General features: G+C 36.1%; 1 protein-coding gene across 1 annotated transcript; it reads right to left on the bottom strand.

Annotated features, from left to right (window-relative positions):
* Positions 1-795: 795 nt before the first annotated feature.
* Positions 796-21,056, bottom strand: LOC115451563 (lysosomal alpha-mannosidase). Its single transcript, XM_037447171.1, has 16 exons — positions 20,977-21,056; positions 20,487-20,545; positions 18,687-18,813; positions 13,953-14,158; positions 13,471-13,604; positions 12,654-12,790; positions 11,873-11,965; positions 9,600-9,729; positions 8,062-8,137; positions 7,159-7,279; positions 5,536-5,626; positions 4,747-4,837; positions 3,539-4,095; positions 2,740-3,107; positions 2,045-2,166; positions 796-1,607 (listed from the first exon to the last, which is right to left on the bottom strand). Exons 1-16 carry the CDS (start codon positions 21,030-21,032, stop codon positions 799-801), a joined length of 3,177 nt encoding a protein of 1,058 aa, XP_037303068.1. The 5' UTR covers positions 21,033-21,056; the 3' UTR covers positions 796-798.
* Between the last annotated feature and the right edge of the window lie 1,677 nt (positions 21,057-22,733).

Genomic DNA, 22,733 nt, shown 5'->3' with positions numbered 1-22,733 from the left:
AAATCTTTTTGTGTTGGATAGCCCTATGTTCGTGGAGTGCTATAGGCTATATATCATCACACTATACCCAATAGGAGCGGAGCAGTAATGAAACATGTTGCAAAACGGGGAAAATTTATAAGTTGTGAGAGCTTCCGTTGCGTGCGCTGCGTAAACGGTTACAGTTATGCAACAATGACGTATGACGGGATTGTTCCTCTTAAAATGTTCTACAAAAATATATTGTAAAATAAAGTCCCCCGCTGCATCTGTCTGCCTGAACGTATTAAACTCAAAAACTACCCAACGCATTAAGATGAAATTTGGTATTGAGACAGTTAGAGACCCTGGGAAGAACATGGCCTCCCGGGAAAATATATAGCATGACTTTTATAACGGAAAACTTCAGCCTGAAAAACTTTATAACGCGGGCAGAGCCGCGGGCAAAAGCTAGTTTTATATAATTCCAGTGTGTTTGACATGTAGGTAATTATATATTACAACAAACTTATATTGAATTGTAAGTGGAGATTAACAAAAAACAAAAAATAATAATTTGTATGCCATAAAAGCCAAACATGACGGATCATTTTATATATAAGTATAATACTGAACAACTTGCATGCTTTGTGTGTATACTCATGTTTGACAAATAAAGAATCTTGAATCTTGAATAATAATTACCTTTGGCTCGCAGGTCGGCTTCTTAATTAATTTTGTATAAAATCCATTGTTGTTTAAGATATGAAAAATGAGCCTATTTAGTAGTTGCGTAGATGTTATAAAGTAATTTAGCTTAGAGACAAAATAAAACAATTTTTATAGAACATTTCCAATTTTAATACCAGTATAATTAAACGAGACGACAAAAGTTCTTATTTGTTGTGGATTCAAAACTATTCCTTTCTCAAAATTCACTTCTTCAAACTTCTTAACTTCTTCATCTTCACAATACTCCGAAGTGCCATTGAAGTCACCATAAAAATTATTAAAGTTCTTAACAAACTTTCCTTTTTTGTTCCAAATCAAAGGCGACCAATCTTTCAGCCACAAATGGGCGCTTAACGTGGTTTCCTGTACATCATTAATTTTTATATTCACAAACAAATCTTTGATAAACACAGTTTTAACTCCACTTTTGATAGTATCAGATTTTTCTAAATAATTCTCTAGTCTTAATAACAATGTTCCAGAATTCCATTCTTCTGTGGTTAAAAGATGAATTCCTAAAGGCAGTTTGTTTTTTATCGCTGTAAATTCATTGACCTCCGTTTCCCATTTTGTTTTTGAGTAATATCCGTATGGACTATCTGTTGAAACCAAGATAGGAGGTGGATAAGCTAATTCTTTGGCCAAAATCTTTTCATAAATTTTATTCTGCTTATAATCAGCCTTAGAAAGATATAAAACATGTTGGCCCCTAACTATAATTCCATGGCCAAATTCAGTCTCATTCAGCCATGTTTGGGTTCCAGTGTCGTCAGTAAATACTCTTCTGTGGACCATAAGGTCAATCTCACCATCATGTAATGACGAACCTCCTTGGGTCCTATCGTTAAAAATTGAGAATCGTATGTTCTTTTTTGGGTCTTCTATGTGTATTTTTGATGTTACCGGGTAGAAGTTACCTGTGATATGTATAAAAATTGAAAAAAACACATACTGTTTCCAAACGTAGGCGAGTGACTCAATAAATGGATTAAAATTATAATTAAACCATACTCTGAAATGCACTGAATATAAAACTTCTTGTCTTAAAAAATATTATAATAATTATTAAAAACATCATAATCTAGAAAAGAAATTTTCTAATTAAATAAAAGAAAACAACACTATAAAACTTTATTGAGTTTATCTTAGGGTGTATGTTCTTTACTACCTTTGCCTATTATGCATCTTTAAAATAAATTGTTCTATCCCGTACCTTACTATAAGCTATATACCTACCTAATAATTTTGATACATATGAATTCGAAATATCTTTATCTTTTTTTTTTATTTTATTACACATCTTTACTCCTACTTAACCAATAACACTAAAACTCCAAACATAATTAGTCTATACCTGGTATTGCGTCCATATTCACTGGTTCATAAGTTGGCCGAATATTTCTTATCCTTTTTATAGTCTGTCGTCCATTAGCGTCTGTATAAAAAACTCCTTCGTTCTCCAAATCCGTTGTGTACCTAAAAAAATGTATTATAACCTCCGCAGGCTTCGCACGAGTTAATTATCTATAGCTAGATAACTATTATAGTTACTCAGAACAAACATATCAAACCAAAGAGAATACAAATACTACGTAAGATATCAAACTTCACACGATCACCATTATAATTCTCTTTGCGATCACCACCCGGTGGGCAAAACTGAGGATTTCCTGAAATATGTAAAAATTGCTCTAGCCGTTTTGGAGTCCAATAGATACATAGGATGGCTTAGTGGTGGTAGGTCTCTCATATATGAGAGTCCGTCTGGGTAGGTACCACCGCAATGTCTATTTCTACCGCCAAGCAGTGTGTCGTCACTGTTGTGTTCCGGTTTGGACATTGTAGCCAGTGTAACTACTGGACATAAGACTTAACATCTCATGTCTCAGGATGGCGAGCGCAGTGGAATACCAAACAATACTTTGTAATTCAAGGTATTGGTGTTTCTACTGTTTATGGATCGTATCGCTCACCATCAGAACGGCAAGCTCGTCTCGTTATTCAAAGCAATAAAAAATTAACTTAATTATGAATTATAACAGGACTTACCTGATAAAAACTTCTCTACCAATACCATCTTGACCCGGTATAGGCCCTACAAGCCAATCTAACACCACATAAGGTCTTTCCACATAAAGTTTCATCGCAAAAGAAGTATAATTCGAATATACACAATGTATTTCCTCAACGACTTCTGTTTTATAGACCTTTGTATCCAAATAGTCTAAAATCGGTTCTGGTTTTGTATCCAATGGCCGGAATATGTAAGCCCCTGGTTTCTTTTTATCAGCTCTCCCCATCTCCATGGGCTGGTCTGATGGGTAGAAGAAGAATTGGATGTCCAGGGGAATGGAAACTCCATTGGAGAGCGTCATTTTTGTTATTTTTCTGAACGAGTCTAGATCTATGCGGATGTACTGAAATTAAAAAATAATAATATCAGTTCTGTATTATATACTGTCCCGCTGTTGGGCACGGGCCTTCTCTAGAGGGAGTAGGCCTTAGTTCAACGCACTGGCCTAGTGCGGTTTGGTAGATTTCACACATCCTCAAATTTCTTATAGAGAACTTCTCAGGTATGCAGGTTTCCTCATGATGTTTTCCTTCCCCGTTAAAGTAAGCGATAATTCACAAAGAATACACTCATAACTTTAGAAAAGTCAGAGGGGTGTGCTCTCGGGAAAAAAGAGAAGATCTCTATAGGAATTTTGAGCGTGTGTAAAGTCTACCAATCCGCACTAGACCAGCGTGGTGGACTAAGGTCTAATCCCTCTCAGTAGTAGAGGAGGCTTGTGCATAGCATTGGGACAGTATATAATAAAGGGCTGATATTAAAAGTCATTTTTACCTTATTAGAAATAAACGTATCTTTAGAATCCTCCGAGGTATCTTCAGATTTTCTCATTATTTTCGGTTTAGTTGTCGTCACTGCCTCAGTTACAATCACTGTTGTTTCCTCTATTCTCTCAGTTACTTCATCGTAATGATAAAATACCTCGTCTTTCGTTATGTTACGAACTGTAGTACTTTCTACCCTTGGTTTTGGAGTGAGGATGACTCCAAAATTCCTCCCTCCAGTCTTGGTTACATTGGCAAACTCAATTTTAGCTCCAGGTTTCTCTGTTACGTCTTCAGCATAGAAATAATCATCTTTGACGTTCAACAAGGAGTCATCATCTATATCCAGGTTACTTGTTTGTCGAATCAAGTATTTCTTATTTGTGTTTTTGATTTTCTTTATTATCGATCTTTGTTGGCGACCTTGCTTTCTTAGGAAGTACGATTTGAAACCCAAAGGAGGTAGGTCTGCTAGGAAAACTAATTCGTGTTCCGCTACAGCTCGCCTCTCCGGTATATCTAGAACTGGTTGAGGAATTCTTATCGTTGAAGTGGTGATTTCTTTCACTGAAAACCCAAAATCATGAATCATACAATATGGACTGTATTCCATTTAAACCAGTGTAGACAGTCGTTATCTGTGTTTCCGTAAACTAAGATAGATAAGAATACCTTATCCATGAGTTTAATCTATCGGAGGATCGAATGAGTATTGTTATTGGTGCGTTTAGTTTTTTCTAATGAAACATAGATTTATTAATATTTGTTATTACTATTATTTAAATTGCTTTACATAAAAACAAATGTAATAATATTGAAAAGAATTATAGTTGAAAAAACAAAAAACTCAATGACATTTTATTAAACAACATTACTAGTACTTAGTACAAAAATAAAACGCTTCGGCCGGCGCACTCACAAGATTTACAAGATATCGAAACAGCTGTAACGGCCAGCGTAACTTTTACCATCGAGTGAGATAGCAAACTCCAGTTAAATTATAAGTAATTGAGACAGACTTCACAAAGTTTCATAATAATGTTAAGACACTCTAAGGCGAAATCATGCAGCTGCAGTGTCCACCGCTGAACATAGGCCTCCTCTAAATTTCCAGATCAACCTATTGGAAGCGGTCCGCATCCAGCGACCTTCTACTTTTATCAGGTCATCTGTCATCTGTGTGGGAAGTTTAAATGATGATAAAAAAAGTATACTCACGATTAGGATCCCAGACATCATACTTCACGTTCTGAATCGGTAATCTGACTGGAATTGTTACGTTCCATGCAAGCGGGTTATAAATTACAATCTAAAAAACAATATAAACTATACCATTGATTACCAAAGTCAACCATTGATTACCAAGGTCGACGGGGGTCTATGTTGGCGTAATCAAAAGAGATTCATTATTCCATGAAAATGTATCTGGTTTTGATATTAAAGAACTAGAATGTTAGCTTAACTTCAACTATCCATGTAGGTACATAATATTTTAAGAAGCTGAGCGACTGTGACATGTAAAAATGTAGCTGCAGAAGGTTAAGAGGAACCAGCTAAATTTTGAAAGTGGTCTATGAGAAAAAATGTCTGGAAAACTTTATTTGTGGGGTTTAATCTTTGAAACTATTGAACTGATTTTGAAGTCTTTCAAACTACTGCTGATGCTACAGGCTACATTTTATCCCGGAAAAACTACCAAGAGGGCGAAGCTCAGGTCAAAGGACAGTATTGTTTAAATTGGCAGCTCAAAAAAAAAGAAAAGAAAAAGAAAAAATAGTCAAAATTAGTGATAGCTTGCGGTTACAAATAAATGTACTCATAACTTCACGAAAATACGTACATAATATCACGCTTCTTTTCCATAGGTAGGCAGAGGCTATGAATTGCCACGGGGCACTGCCCAATTCAGGCACACTTTGATTGATTGATTCTTTTGGACCTCACTTTACTTACCATCAGTGCAGTGGGGACATTCGGCCATGTTCGTATAAAAAAAAAAATACTTACAAAACTTTGCCTCGATTCTGTGTTGTTACAACTCGAAATGTTGAACGAGCATCTGTGATACAACGTGTATAGCGAACTCTTCCTCAGCTTGCTAAAACAATAGGGTACATTCTTTAAAGTATAGTATTTAGTAGGAACCCGTATCAACTCACTGCTGAGTACAGGCCTGCTTTGTCACTTGTTCACTGTCTTCAGAGAGGTTAGCAACTGCTCGCCGGCACTGTCACTTCGCAGTGCGCATTTTTTATAAGGAAAGGGATATAATATTATTAAAACTTACGCGAGACATATTAAATTAGTCGAAAACACTTTTTTTTAACAACTTTTAACATTTTTTTTAACGTAAAGTAAAACCGTGTTGTTTTCGACTAAGGAAAGGGATATGTGAATCATTTCATTTTATTTCTTCTTTCCTACCAGCCCGAGCTGGCTTCTTTGTTTCCTTTATTTTTCATTTGTTTTATTTTCAATATAAATTGTCTTTGTTTATATAAGCTACTTTAATTAACGCGATACCTCAAGGTCCATTTTCATACATTTTGTTTCACCTTTAATCTGGGTAACTAAACAAGTATTGGCAAGTAAAGAATTTAAATTCACGTCTAGTTAGTGATTAGTTCTCGCAGTTGAAGAAAAAACGTAAAAATAATCATGGATATTTCTGCCTTTAAAATTTCGTCATATTAAATTTTAAAGGCCGAAATATCCATGATTATTAATTATTTTACGTTTTTCTTTCAACTGCGAGAACTAACTCACTAACTAGACGTGAATTTAAATTCTTTACTACTGTTTAGTTACCCAGATTAAAGGTGAAACAAAATGTATGAAATGACCTTGAGGTATCGCCTTAAGTAATAATTAAATATTCTCATGTACCTTGACTTATCATAAGTGCAACTATTTTTGCCTACATGATGAATAAAGTATTTTTTTTTATATCTTTCTATAGATTTAAGTTGACGTAAATTTGTAACACAAAGAATCATCTAAATCCTATTTCATTTTATGGAGCTTTCTTCATTTCCGAAGTCTAAGGCCCTATACTAGGGCTGCCATCACCTAAATTGCAAACGCCGGATAAACACAGTATAAATCCCGGACATTTTCCGAAATATGAATTTTTTCCCGGACACCTTTGGAAAATATTTTTTTTACAACGCGCGGTGGAACAGGTCGGGGCGTTCCGTCGTCGATCATTTTGCCGTGCCTTCTTGAATGCGGATTATTATGAATGAATTTCTTACTAAGATTTTCCGGAAAAGAATACTGCTATCCATCTAATGAAATTAAAATGTGAGCATTCCGAAGCTGTACGAAATCAACGAAAGAAAAAAACACTTTAATCGAGCCACGGGGTAATAAAATCGATGAGAAATATAAAAAAAAATACGACGAACTGATGACCCTTCTTTGGAGTAATTACAGAATGAACACGTCGCGTCATTTATAAAATAGAACACTACTAAAATAAATAGAAAATATGAGTACGTAAGGTCTTATTGGCATAAGCAAGAATTCGGTACTCAAGGTCTAATTTGCATAAGAATGCGTGCTTAAAGGAAATCTCTCGCTATCTCTCTCGCACGCCCGCGAGTTAATATAAGTGACGTCACTACTTACTTGAAAGCCTGTTTGAACAGCAAAGTTGCTTTTTGCACAGCTCTCTCCATTTTCTCCATGTAGTAATCTTTAACATACTCTCTCAGAGCACCTGATATTATATTGTGGTCTTGGAATACTCCTACAAAATGATTTTGTTGTTATGATTTTTATACTCAGTACCAGCTTGAAGTTTTTTTATTGCTTTGAATGATGAGACGAGCTTGCCGTTCACCTGATGGTAAGCCCATAAACAGTAGAAACACCAACACCTTAAATTACAAAGTGTTTGAGTGTTTTCAAAGTGTTTTCACTGCGCTCGTCATCCTGAGACATGAGATGTGAAGTCTCATTATGTCCAGTAGTTACACTGGCTACAATGTCTTTCAAACCGGAACTAACAGTGCAGAATTACAAGCGGCGATAGCCTAGTTGATTGGTTCAAAACCCAAGGGCACACACCTCAGACTTTTCTAAAATCATGTGTGTGTGTGAATTATCGCTTAGTTGACTGTGAAGGGAAACATAGTGAGGGAACCTGCATAACTGAAAACTTCGCTATAAGAATTTTGAGGTAGTGTGAAGTCTGCCCGCCATACAGCGTGGTGGGCTAAGGCCTAATCTCTCTCAATAGTAGAGGAGGCCCGTGCAGCACTGGGGCAGTATATAATACAGGGCTGACATTATGTTATAAGCTTATTTTTATCTTTTTTTCTATTGCACTACGCTGGTCACCCTGAGTCAATGAAGGTTACCAAGTTTAAAAAACATTAAAGTAACGCCACGATATATTTGAAGAAACCAATCAATTTTTCAATCGAGAATATAGACCAATCAGAACAAAGTATTTTCTTGACACGCTTACAAATGATTTGTGATTGGTTGATTTTGATTATAAATCTCATGTTGGAGCGGGAAACTCACCTACGATCCAATTTAGATCTTCAAATATTTTGTTATTACTCCAAAGTCTAGCAAAAAGTTGCAGCTGCTTTGCGACCTGGAAATAATAAAATATATAAGAGTGTATTCGTTATTTATCGTTCCTTTACAGGTCGATTAACTACAGCTGGCGTGTACCATGCATTCTTATGGTGCGTGTGTAGTGTCTGAATGCACACAGTCGCCATGACAAAGCATCAACAAAATCAAATAAAAAAAAAAACTAAAGACATTAAACAATATAGACTGGACTTCAGGACCATATTTGTGTTCTAAAGTTATAACTAATTGGTAATAAGTTGCTGTCTTATTTGAAATGTCCGTGTAACAAGATGTCACAGCGTCCTTAAATAATTTAATACAGAAAAACATCATCATCGTCATCATTTCAGAAAGGAATCGTCCACTGCTGGATATGCCTCCATTGAGCGCTACAGGGACCGGTTCTGGGCCGCCCTCATCCATCGGACTTCGGCGACCCTCACCAGGTCGTCGGAAAAATATACTTACAAAAAATATGCTAATAGGCGTATTAAAGCGTGTACATCACAATATGGAAACAATATGAAGTATTTTACATTAGTATTTTGCTATTTCAAGGTAGACAGAGTAACCATCCCATAAGCGCAAAATTTTTGTATGCCAATTTTTTCAATGTCTGCTCTATATAATCTTACTCTTTAAAAATAACTTAAGGCGATACCTCAAGGTCCATTTTCATACATTTTGTTTCACCTTTAATCTGGGTAACTAAACAAGTATTGGCAAGTAAAGCATTTAAATTCACGTCTAGTTAGTGATTAGTTCTCGCAGTTGAAAGAAAAACGTAAAAATAATTAATAATCATGGATATTTCGGCCTTTACAATTTAATATGACGAAATTTTGAAGGCCGAAATATCCATGCATATTAATTATTTTTACGTTTTTCTTCAGACTGCGAGAACTAATCACTAACTAGACGTGAATTTAAATTCTTTACTTGCCAATACTTGTTTAGTTACCCAGATTAAAGGTGAAACAAAATGTATGAAAATGGACCTTGAGGTATCGCCTTAAGCTTGTTTTTTTAAGAAATTATTCGCGAGACTTTGCCGCCTTCACATCCACTACAACACCTATAAGGATCAACAGTGGCACGCGTTTGACACCGAGCGGTGAAGCGGCGAGTCTTAAAGAATACTAAATTGTATATTTTTTTATACAAATAAAATTTTATACAAAATTTATTATACAATATCGTATTTAATAACAAAAAATAGCATCGACAATCGCAAGACTAAGGGGCAATCTACTTATTTCCTGTATGTATTTGCGAACAATGCCCGAGTTATTTTATTTTAAATTTTGAAAATGGACTGCCATTTCGAGTTTTCGAATATTGAGCTCTGAATCAAATAGAAAGATAGAAAGGAGTTTGTAATGTTAATTGTCGACTTCCCTCCATAGCATAGGAGACAAAATAAAGAACTAAAGAGGGATTTTAACCTCAATTAGATAAACCAGTTACAAATAACTGACCAGTAAGTAGAGATGTCCCTCTCTGGCGACGTATTTGAGAGTAGGTCGTGAAGTGTACATGCCCGTCGCGTGAGAGAACTTGTCATACGCCAGGGGAAGGAAGTCGTCCTGTTTAGTCTCTAACTGAGGGCTGAAAACATATAAATAGGTAGCTAGACTGACTTAGTAAGCCTTTTTTTCTCGTGGGGAAAAAACGCGTTATCGTTACCACCACGGGGTTCAGTGGAACGGTAATGGTCGCCTCACCGGTCTTACGGCCCAATGTCTCAGGAGTATAGCATCCGAGCGACCATGGGATCGAGTCCTTAACCCCTGTATACCACCGGCATACCAACCAATACCCGCGATGGCTTTCACCGGAGCAACCTGGACGGCTTAGTAAGCCTAGGGATGGAATTAAATCGTCTACTACATCTACCAACTTTTGCTCGCAATTTCGCCCGTACAAAACAGTTTCTGTTTTAAAGTCTTGCTTATATTTCCTCGAATAATATGCATTTATTTTAAGTTAGACTTCTAGCATCGGTGAAAACTGTATTCAATTCTATGCACTAGTTTTTGCATGATGCGTGTACAATCCATACAGACGATTCTAAAAACTGTTGATTTGACTTCTATTGATCTTATAAGACTCCACATATTAGATTTTTCTTTAATATCGACGATGTACGGACTGTTACAATTTATTTATTTATTTAGGTTTGCTTACAGTTATAACAATTTTACAAAAAATATAAAACTTACACGCTTGGTTAGAATAAGTTGCACAACCGATTACAAGCAAACAGAGAATGCAAAAAATACAAACACAAAAAAGAAATTAGGGTAAAAACGGACAATACAATGTAATTCCAGGAGACCTGGGCACAGCAACGGCATTTAAAAATGTAATGAAACTTACTTAATTTTATTAACTATCTATACTATTATATAAAACTGAAGAGTTTGTTTGAATGCGCTAATCTCAGGAAATACTGGTTCGAATGAACAAAATGTTTTAGTGTTGGATAGCCCATTTATCGAAGAAGGCTATAGGTATGTCACGCTATGACTAATACTAAAAACGGTGCAAATTTATTCATGTTATAACAGAATCGTTCCACTTAAAAAAATCTAAAAAAATATTATAAAACAAAGTCCCCATCTCATCTGTCTGTCTGATCGTGATAAACTCAAAAACTACTCAACAGATTTCGATGAAATTTGGTATGGATTGTATTTATATGTATTTCTATCACGGGAAACTCCACGCGGGCAAAGATGCGAGCAAAAGCAATTCAAATACAGGGTCATTTTGATACTCCGTTACTACATATAACTATGCGTTTATCTTCTTGAAAATAACTGATTATAATAAGTTATTTAAACCCTAGATTTAAAATAAAAAAAGTAAGTTTCCAACACAATAAATATTAATAAAAAGCAATTTAAATTTTACGTGCCCTAAAGCCTCTATTACTACTCTAAGATAATTCGTCGCGGCAACATCACACTTACAGTCAGAAATACACTCACACACACCATACTCGCACTAAACTACAAAATGGCCGCAAAAACAGAATAGTAAAACCGAGATTTTTTATGTTAACATTCGTTATTCGTTGGCACGCAATCATATCTAAGCGACAATCAGTAAATTTTCAAGTAGAATGATTTAAAGTTTTGATTTTAATATGAAAATTCATAACAATTCAACTTTTTCTTTTCCAAAGATAGTTTAATGATATTAAAATTGTCCTACACCTACAATACCTAGATCAAATGACGCAAAAACATATTGATTCAAAATATTTAATATAATAATAATATCAGCCCTGTATTATATACTGTCCCACTGCTGAGCACAGGCCTCCTCTACTACTGAGAGGGATTAGGCCTCAGTCTACCACGCTGGTCTAGTGCGGATTGGTAGACTTCACACACCCTCGAAATTCCTATAAAGAACTTCTCAGGTATGCAGGTTTCCTCACGATGTTTTCCTTCACCGTTAAAGCAAGCGATAATTCATAAAGAATACACACATAATTTTTTAGAAAAATCAGAGGTGTGTGCCCTTGGGATTTGAACCTGCGAACATTAGTCTCGGCAAAATATTTATATAATTCATTTTCGGTATATTTGTCGCTTGGATATGATTGCCTCAAGCGTCGGACATAATGTTAGCAGATGTAGAGACGTATGTGGTTTCAATTATTAACAAAACATCAAAATGACCCTGTGTAACAGAAACTTGTAATAGTAAACAAGCTAAATGTATGGATTATATAACCTACTTCTCACGATGTACAGCTTTCAAATAGCAAGCAGGGGTCGAGTAAAAGAGATGCAAGTTCGCGCCAGTAGAATAACTCTTCTGGTTCACCTCACTGTAACAACGGTATTTACTTAATTACATACTGAGATCTAGATAATGTAAGGTTGAATTTCGGATGACCAACACCTCAGTCTCTCGTGACCATGAAGGCTGCAGTCTTCGAAACGTCAGTAGAAATTTATATATATAAAAATGAATCCCTATTTCCCTTGGTCACGCCATCACGCGTGAACGGCTGGACCGATTACTCATTTTTTGTTGTGTTTGTTATTGTCAGGAGAAGGTTCTTATGAAAGAAAAAAATCGAAAAATTGCGCAGAAAATTAGAAAACTTAACGAAAATATTAATTTTATATAACTGTCAATTGTTTGAAATAACTGTCAGTGATGGACAGAATGCGCGCTGCAAATTCATATAAGACGGGACAACGTCTGTCGGGTCAACTAGTTATAATATAAAAATACCGCGATAAAATCCGAATACTTATTTCGATGATCAATTTGTGGCTGTTCAATAATGAAGAAATATGAACGCAACGTCCTTGCTAATGTCATTTATTATGACTGCATAGGTTTCTTCTAAAAACATAAACTGTACGTTCTGTCTTCTCTCACGCTTCAACTCGTGTAATTTCTAAAAAAACTTTTAGTTTTTATTAGGAAACTAAAGCCTAGAAAAAAAAATTAGGAACTAAAGCCGTTTATACACAATAATTTATTATTTTATCAAATCAACTTACTTGATCAGTTTGTCGATGTTTGCAAACCACACGCTGGCGTCATAGTACCCCATTCTCTTTCCCATCATGACCATCACGTTCTTCGTGGCGTAATACGGAGACTGGCGATGCTGCATCGACTTTATGAAGAAATCCACCTGAAGATCAAGTAGAGGTAAAATGCTGGATATGTTTTATATCCGCCCGGATAGCGACCGTACACAAGCTGTTAAAACTATAGTGGCACACGTGTCGTTCCGGGATCTGTGTATATCCAGTTCCAACATAATTGTGTCGACTGAGGGGTAATCACTCGTTAGCCGACATTCTATTGGACCCCACTCTTATCATCAGGTGCAGTGGAGTTACTTTCCCGTGAATTAAAAAAAACACGTCAGACCGTGTAGTTTTAATTCACGTACTGCTGTGTTTGTGTTACTATTTTTATTTGTGTTTTCGTGGTAATAAAAGTTTTGTTTTTTAAGTACAATCGGTATTGTCATTGTCTACCTGGAACCCCAGCACGTAACAATAGTGTCCGTACACAAGGTGTAATATCATAATAGTGCATATGAGTCGCGCTCCGGGATCAACCTCTGTATATCCGGATTTAAACAGACCAGCTTGTGTCGACTAGAGAGGAGTAATCATCTCTCGTCAGTCGGCTTGGACCTCATTCAACTACCATCAACTGTAGTGAGGTTACCCTGCCATATTATATCCGGTTCCAACAGGCGGACATAATTGTGTCGACTGGAGAAGTGCAACCATCTCTCGTCAGTCGATCCTGTTTGGACCTCATTCACTGCAGTTTGCTATATAAAAAAATATTTCTCACCCGCTCCTCAACATTTTTGAACATTGTGTCAGACGTGACCAGCAGGGGGTCGTTGCAGGTAGTCCCAAAGCAGAACCCTGGAGGGGACCAGTAGCCATCGAAGAGTTTGTGAGTATAGATGTCAGTTTCAGCTCCTGGAGATTACAATAAAATAAAAATCTTTAATTTGTCATGTATCTGCTGGTTTCGAATATTGTATTGTGAAGAAAGAACGACGGAGAACCTCCTAGCAGTACCTTGATCATTCTGTTTGGGTGGTTTTGGTAATTTTTTGGTTACAAACTAGCCTTGCTAAGGTCTTGGACGATCCTCGAGTTAGATGAAGTGATATCGAGTTTTTCTATTATTAGCCTGGAGTCATGGTGCCCGGTAAATATTAAAAGGTTTTTATAGGACCTGATGTAGCTAAATATGGATGTTTTCTTTCTCTGCCACCTGAAATGGCTAAAAGACATGGTAATATGTATGCAAAATTAACTTACCAATATCATCATTGCCCCTCCACAAGAATTCCATGCCTTTCCTCCTCATGCGCGCTAGTTCATCATCAAAGCTGATGGGGTTGATAAAATGGCCGTCAAACCCCATGAGCGCCATCATGGAAGCTATCTCCTTTGAGTGTCCGAAGGAGTCCGCTTGCCAGGAAACTAGGGGCAATCCGCAGTCCAGGAATGTTGCGTTGAGCTTCCTGTACGAGAGAAGAAGTGTTGGGAGAGGCATGGATTGCCGGGGTGAATGTGCGCTGGTTGAACACCCAACAACTCGCACCTTTGACTTTTCTAAAGTGAGTGATGGATTTTCTAGTAAGTACGTCTACTGGTGGCTCGAAGATCTTTGTCACCTGTGTGTCACCATAAGAACATCATCGGCGACATAACGTTCGCTGAACATAGGCCTCCCCTAAAGGCTTCCAAACAGACATATCGTAAACGGCCTGCTTCCGTGTTCCTGTGACTTTTATCAAGTCGTCTGTTGCAAGTGGACGTCCAACGCTGCGCTTGAAAGTACATGGTCCTCACTCAAGAACTCTTTTGCCCCATCTACCGTCAGTTCTGCGAACTATGTAATGGAAAGATGACGTGTTGATGGTTTTAGGTTCTTTATTTGACTGCACTCATTATACTAACTTATTACAATACGTTACATAGCTTATATACTAAGTACACACACTACACCTTCCCCCTTTGGGAAAAAAAATAAAATGTTTACACATTCTTATTTTTTTATCTTATATAAAATTCTTATATTTTTAATATAATATGAATGTAGAACAATAACACATGATACTTAAAAAACAATTATCCATTATATCCTGCAAATAAACTTTTTTTGTTGTAACCACAAAACATACTTTATTCTAAACTTATGTTATACCTACAGAACGCTTGTCATATATTTCACATAGTTTTTACAAAAATATTTTTCTTTGTATTCTTCATCAACACAATATACTTTATTACTTCTTTCACTTTCTATCTTATAACGTACTATATCTTTATTATTCTCATCATTTATATTGTACATAATTTTACTTGACCATTTATCTATACTCTTCAAAAACTTTACTTTTTTCTTCATATTATTCTTAGTCTCAACATTTGTCAACATTTTAATATCTTTATTTTTATTCTTCACATCATCATTTCCCGTACTATATTTACTTGTTACTTCCTTTACTTTCATAATATTTATAAATTCATTATTTATTTTTATTCTTGGATATCCTATATTATATTTTCTTATCGCTCTTATAAACTTCTTAATATCTTTTCTATTATTTCTATGCTTAATAATTTTCAATTCCTTAATATTTTTATTTCTACAAAATACTTCTATATCTTTTATAAAATTCTTACCTATCTCTAAATACTTTAAGTCTAAATACAATTTCTTATTCGAAGGCACATAAAAACAAAACCCTTTATTTGATCTAACTATTCTTTTACTACTATCCTCTACATTATTCCCTAAAATCAATTCAATATCTTTAGATGTCTTTACTATCCCTTTTTTTAATTTATTAACATTTTCGTTTCGTGGCTTCTGAATAATTGAAATTTCATCTTTATAATTTTTTATTTCCGGAGTAGACTCAACTAAATCTTTTTTATATTCAAATGGTTCTATAATATTGTTAATTGTGTGAAGTTCTTTGCTATGATCATCTGTGCAAACATCGGCGTCAAATTTCATAACGCTGCTGTTGTAATTATTTAAACTGGTGGACTCTGACACGTCGCTATGCGGTGATTGCTGATCTTGCAAAATGCATTCGCTATTGGACACCTTGTTTTGATGCGCTAATATGGTGCGCGGATGATCTATGTTTGATTTATTGTAAGATGTGACTTTATAGAAATTATTATAATTGTGAAACATGGGTTGAAATTTCGAACAGTAATTATTCTGTCTATAATAATGGGAAACACTGTTATTTTTAAAAATTATGTTCTCGTCTATTGCAGTTTGAATGGCTTGCGCTAACGAACTGAATTGTCTAGATGCTATTATTATACTTATTCGGTAGTTATTTAGACCATTTCTAAAGCAGTCAATTGCAAATTTTTCGTTTATAGGACGAAGTATATTTAATTTTGAACGGTCTCCCTCGCATTGTGCGTAAGTTAATTCTGTAAAAAGGCCTTCTACTTCGGAGCCAAATACTTTTATGGATCTATTTCCTTGTCTGCAATTAAGAAGTTGATTTTGTAAAGCAATGAATGATTTCTTTGGCAATAAATTTCTTTTCATATCTTCTAATAATGATTCTAAATTAGAATAGTTTTGTTTTAAAGAATATTTAGCATGTTCTGTTAATCTAGTTTTTAATACAAAATTATTTAATAATTGTTTTGAACTTTCGTTAAGGATGCTACCGTAAAACTCAATATTATCAATTAATTGTCTAGTAATTTTTTCATTTCCTGTCATAACCGGTAGTAATTCTAGAGCAATTTCGAAATCAAAGTTTTCTGTCATTTTCACTTAAATTAATTTTTAGGAACAAAAAAAAAATTTAATTATTGAAATAGCAAAAAAAAAAATAGTTTACTAAAGTCTTTTTAAAAATATGCTTTCTATGTAAATTAATATACGAGTCTATCATATTAAGTGTAACAAAAATAAAATTTAAAAATGTAAAAAGGATATAAACTGCTTATTCTTCATGAAGACAGCTCGAAGACTTGCGCGTGGCTCGACGATGCGGCTGGGCTGTTGCCTGGTGCTGCGTGCTGGGTGGGCCGGGCTATACCCTGGACTCCTTGGGCCGGGATTACCCTGGACACCGCTCGAACATCTTGATTTCTTTTCTTCTTCTTAATTATTTTTTATATAATATGTACTTGCTAATCATATTTCTTCTTAATTATTTTTTCAATATGTCTTCCATATTATTTTTCTTCTTAAATCTTCACTTTTCATTCTTGCTTATTAGTATTTACTTTCTTCAATAATTAATATAATTTTCTATCTTCATTTTTCGTTCTTCCTATGTGTTTTCTTCCTTAAATAGTTTCATATTTCAATCTTCATTTTAATTTATATCTATATCTTAATAATATTTATTTTAATTCTTCATTATCTTCTTATTGTTTTTTTATTTCTTACTATCTTCTATCTTCATTTAAATATAGTTTTTCTTCATTAATATTTAACATAATTTCACTGCACGTCGCGCGCTAGCACGAGGCTGCGCCGACGCGACTGGCAGGGTCGCCATGTAATGGAAGGATGGATATATATGTTGAGACGTGTTTATGGTTTTAGGTTCTTTATTTGACTGCACTCATTATACTAACTTATTACAATACGTTACATAGCTTATATACTAAGTACACACACTACAACTATGTGCCCACTGCCACTTTAGCTTGCTAATCCAATGAGCTATGTCGGTGACTTTCGTTCTTCTACGGATCTTTTCATTTCTGATTTGATCGCGTAGAAAAAGACTGAGCATGGCCCTCTTCATAGCTCGCTGAGTGACCATGAGCTGTCTTAGGCGACCCATAGTCAGAGATCACGTCTCACCATAAGTATGAGTACCTACTTTAAAATCACTGACCTAGCTCGTCAAAGATTTAATAAAATTTTGCTTGTCTAGGCTTGTACTCGACTGCGAGCCGCGCGACGTAATTTTGTTACAATAACTAGGCAACCTTCTCTCATGCATATATCGTCTCTAATTACAATAAGTGTTTTATTTTAATGCCTTGAATGACGAAACGACCTTGCCGTTCGCTTGATGGTAAGCGATACGACCGCCCATAAACAGTAGAAACACCAACACCTTGAATAACAGTATTGTTTGGTATTCCACTGCGCTCGCCATCCTGAGACATGAGATGTTAAGTCTTCTTATACCCAGAAGTTACATTGGCTGCGATGTCCTTCTAACCAGAACACAACAGTGACTACACACTGTTTGGCGGAAGAAATAGACATTGCGGTGGTACCTACCCAGGCGGACTCTCACATATGAGACACCTACCACCAGTATTGTAACTAATTTCAAGCATTCCTCATATAATGGCTCAGCCATTTGCAAATAATTACCTTCTGAAATAACTTTTATTAAATTAATATGTGATAAACCGAGAATGGGATGCTTGGCGGTCAGTTGGAGAGGTCTTAGTCCAGCAGATGGCGGTAACAGGCTAATATAACCCACTTTATTTAAGTAATAATAAAAACATTCTCTTGTTGACTTATCATAAGCGCAACTATGTTCGCCTACGTGATAAATAAAGCATTATATTCTTGTGCGCTCGGTCTCCACACCTCGTGCCCGCCCGCACAGGAGGATATTTGCACACACTTCAGTGTATACCTCATGGTTGCAATTTATATTGAGGCCTATGAGCACTCGCGAACATTTCACCCTCTCCCCTCCGCCAATCCCAAGGGTTCCTTTCCTTCCCCACACTTCCCTCTACAAGATATCTCTTCCCAACTTTCCTCCAGGTCCCTGCAGTCGTCAAGGGATTTCAGTATCCCATTCGCAGGCTTCTACAAGATCCGATACACAGAGACTTTGCCGCCCATACCCACCACTACAACTCCAGTAAGGATCAGCAGTGACATTGTATGACACCGAGCAGTGAAGCTCGGCGAGACTCAGAGAACACTAATCTGTTATTATCCCGCAGCAAAATTAATCAAATAGAAAAGGGAGGAGTTCGCAAGATCCGATACACAAAAAAGACATAAGTAACCTCAAAGAATATGTGAACTGGTCCACCACCGCGTGATAATTAGTTGTGGCCTCGTCAACCATACCCCAGCCGCCGCCGACGAAGTGCAGTCGACCTTGCCGGAGAAGCTGATACACCATGCGACGCACTGCAACAAATAATAAACCATGAATTGGTAAGTCTCTCATATGAGAGTCCGCCTGGATAGGTACCACCGCAATGTCTATTTCTGTCAAGCAGTGTGTAGTCACTGTTGTGTTCCGGTTTGAAGGACGTTGTAGCCAGTGTAACTACTGGACATAATAAGACTTAATATATGTCTCAGGATGGCGAGCGCAGTGGAATACCTAACACTTTGTAATTCAAGGTGTTGGTGTTTCTACTCTTTATCGTCGTATCGCTTACCATCAGGCGAACGGCAAGCTCGTCTCGTCATTCAAAGCAATAAAAAAAAACTATGAATTTTATTTTGTTGCTTGTATCACCCACTCAAAGCCCACATGTTATACTAAGATGTCATCTATATTATTTGTGTGTCCGTGACAACGTCCCATGTGGTACCCATACTTCATACATTTGCACTGCAGATTCAACAGATATTTGAAAAATAAAAAAAGAATCATCAAAATCGATTCACCCAAAAGTTCTGAGGTAACAAAAAAATACAGTCGAATAAACCTATTCTTTTTTTTAAAAATGTTATAATTACACCCACTTGTGGTAAAATGTCAATCAAAATTATTCAAAACTAATTTATTTATATGTTAATTAAAATGTGATATTTTAGTGTTTAGCAAAACTCGCCAAGATTTATTTATGACACAAATGTATGTGTGAATTCAGTTGTAACAAACAACAATCAACAGATGTTGTTTAAAAATAGTTAGTACATTTAGCCATAACTCGGTCCAATTGTAAATATATTTTATACTAAACTAGTTGACCCGACAGACGTTCCCGTCTTAACTATAAATTTGCAGCGCGCATTCTGTCAATCGCTAACAATTATTTCAAACAATTGAAAGTTATATAAAATCAATATTTTCGTTAAGTTTTCTTAAATTTTCTAATTTTCCGCGCAATTTTTTGAATTTTTTCTTTCATAAGAACCTTCTCCTGACAATAATAAACACAACAAAACAAAAATAGTGAAATCGGTCCAGCCGTTCACGCGTGATGACGTGACCAAGGGAAATAGGGATTCATTTTTAAATATATAGATATAAAAGTTATTTCATATAAGTAATGTACATGATTTTTGATAATGCACGGTATAGTGACCTTTTGCACCTGGTGGTAAGTGGAGAGGTCCAATATAATGTCAACTGACGAGAGATGATTACCTCTCAGTCGACACAATTATGTTAGAACTGGTTACACAGATCCCGGAACGCGTCTCACGTGTGCCACTATAGTTTTAACAGCTTGTGTACGGTCGCTATCCGGGCGGATACACAATATATCCTACCACCAGTTTAATATTATACATATTTTATTAGTTCCATTTAAAATGCGTGATTTTGAATAAAGCTTCAAGAATTCACACGTCACGCATTTATCCCCGAAGAGGTATGCAGAGGCGCAACCAGGGCTCCCACTTTTCGCCGAGTTTGTTCCGTCCCATGATGTGATGGCGAGCCTATCGCCATATCAAGCACAAATTCCAGACTCTGGGCTGATACTGCAGAAAAACCCAAATATCACTTCACCCGACCCGGGATTCAAACCCAGGACTTCAGAGACCTGTCGTACCGCGCATGCAGTACAACTATATCACCAAGGCAGTCAAGTTTCTAAATTAATTATAAAATAAGTTTTTACCTGTGCCATCTCTGTTTGCCCACCAATGGAAGAAATACGGCATGTCGGAGAAAGTGAACCTGAAATATAGACTACAGTGAGCAACAAAACTGAAACCAAACATTAAATTAATTGGAGGGGGTCAGCTACGTATCAAATAGCAATCATTCCCGATTTTTTTACTCTTAGAGTTAGAATTTTGGATTGGTACACTTCACATATCCTCAAATTCTTACAGAATTTCTCGGGTATGCAGTTTTTCTCATGATGTTTTCCTTATTTAGCAAGCGATAATTCACAAACAATACACATAATAGAAAAGTCAGATGTGTGTGATTGGGATTCGAACCTACGAACATTCGTCTCGACAGTCCCTTCCACTCCCAACTAGGCTATCGCCGTTTAAATTTTCTAAGGGTTGAGAGCGCCTAAACCGATCACCCAAAAGTCCGGTGTGTACAAACATATAACAGTTTAGAAAAACATAGTACTTGTAATCTATATGACTTACTTTCTCTCCTCGTGCGCCCAGAGCTCGCTGATTGTAAAATCCAAAATCCTTTTCATGTTGATGTTAGTATTCGTGTAGAAATCGTCAGCTGTAAAATAATATATAAAAAATGAAGGGGGAAAGACCTTGAACTATTTAGAAAAGAAATCACGTACTTATTATTAACAGTGATGTTTACATTAGCTTATATAACTATGTGACTGTACAAGAAAGACTTGAAACAATAAACAAAAGATGTAATGAACAATTTATGACAAAAAAGCCCGGAGTTTCTTTCTGCCTTTCTTTTTCGGGTAGTCATCGCTTAGATAGCTAGTGAAAGCTAGGTTAGCTAGGTTAGGGCTCATGTCCTCGCCGATGAGGATCGCGACGCGTTATTCTTTTATTTCAACCTACCTGCCAGCCCGAGCTAGCTACTTTGTTTCACCTTATGCCTTGTATTCCTTATTAATTTTATCCTAAAATGTATGCTTTTTAGAATTAATAAAAATTATTCTTATAAATTGTTTTGACGTATCATAAGTGCTACTTTGTTCGCCTACGTGATAGAGTATTTTATTTTATTATAACATATATACTAATATCAGCTCTGTATTATATCTGTCCCACTGCTGGGCACCCAAGTTAGTTTTCCCTAAGACTCGACGAGCTTCACCGCTCGGTGTCAAGCGTGCCACTGCTGATCCTCACCGAAGTTGTAATGGAGGATGTGAGAGTGGGAAAGTTTCTGCTGGGCACGCATTTCTGACTTATTTAAAAAAAAACGCAAACAGAAATATGTTTTTGGACGACTCCCACAAATTAACAATTTTGAAATAGGTCGTTATTTTATTAAGAATGTGATATAGCGGGAATTTTATCCCAGAAAACTCTTACACGCGGGCGAAGCTGCGGGCAAAAGCTAGTCTAATTATAATTATATGGATTTGCAGATCGCATTCATGCATTAGTACCTAAGGGGCCGTTCAAGTATTATGTAACGCAATTTTTGAAGTTTTTTGAGACCCCCCCCCCCCCCCGTCTAACGCGCCGTAGAGTTTTCTCATACGCCCCCGCTCCCCATCTAAAAGTTATGTAACTCTAATGTTACATTTTTTTTTTAATATTCACAATTATGTTACGCAAATTACCGGAAAGACGCTAAAATACCTTTGTTATTGTTTTGAAATAAAAATAAAACAATGTTACATGGCGCTTTGAACGCAACCCACTTTCGCCCTTGTTACGTATCGTAACGTTTTACAAGAACCCCCTCCCCCTCAAATTGCGTTACGTAACACCTGAACGGCTCCTAAATATACGTCGTGTCAGATTCCCTCGTATTTAACCCTTTGCCACTGATATTTGCTTCCAGATTCCCTAAGGTATATAGAAGAGCGTATACTTGCTTCCAGTATAGTGCTGATGGAAGGTTGCAGAGTAGCCGAGCTCGCCGTGTGTGTGTGGAACGATGTGCACGTTGATCATGCCTTCCTTGTGTGGAGGACAGCTCTGAAACAAACCACGGTAGCTATGACACTGCTGTGATAGTTTAATAATAATAATAATAATTTTTATTGTAAATAACCGAATTTGTTTACAATTTCAATGGTTACAAATTACAAACTTATTATAAAAACAAAAATTAAAATATTTGCCAGGGGTACCCAAACTAGGCTAGGCCTGTACCTTGGGATACCAGAAACAATTAAATTTAAAACACAATTAGGTTTTCTATAATTTGTTTGCTAGGTGAGCACTAACAGTAAATAAAATTA

Source organism: Manduca sexta, unplaced genomic scaffold (genome assembly GCF_014839805.1).
Source record: "Manduca sexta isolate Smith_Timp_Sample1 unplaced genomic scaffold, JHU_Msex_v1.0 HiC_scaffold_63, whole genome shotgun sequence".
In the NCBI taxonomy this organism is placed as follows: domain Eukaryota; kingdom Metazoa; phylum Arthropoda; class Insecta; order Lepidoptera; family Sphingidae; genus Manduca; species Manduca sexta.
This window is presented reverse-complemented; position numbering and strand designations above follow the sequence as displayed.

Excerpts from the sequence above, each read along its gene's own strand:
- LOC115451563 (XM_037447171.1), bottom strand. The coding sequence starts at position 21,032 with ATGAAAAGGATTTTGGATTTTACAATCAGCGAGCTCTGGGCGCACGAG. Across the intron at positions 12,791-13,470 it reads TCAAAAATGTTGAGGAGCGG|GTGGATTTCTTCATAAAGTC; the intron begins GTGAGAAATATT and ends CTTGATCTTCAG. Across the intron at positions 9,730-11,872 it reads AAAGCTGTACATCGTGAGAA|CCCTCAGTTAGAGACTAAAC; the intron begins GTAGGTTATATA and ends ATATGTTTTCAG.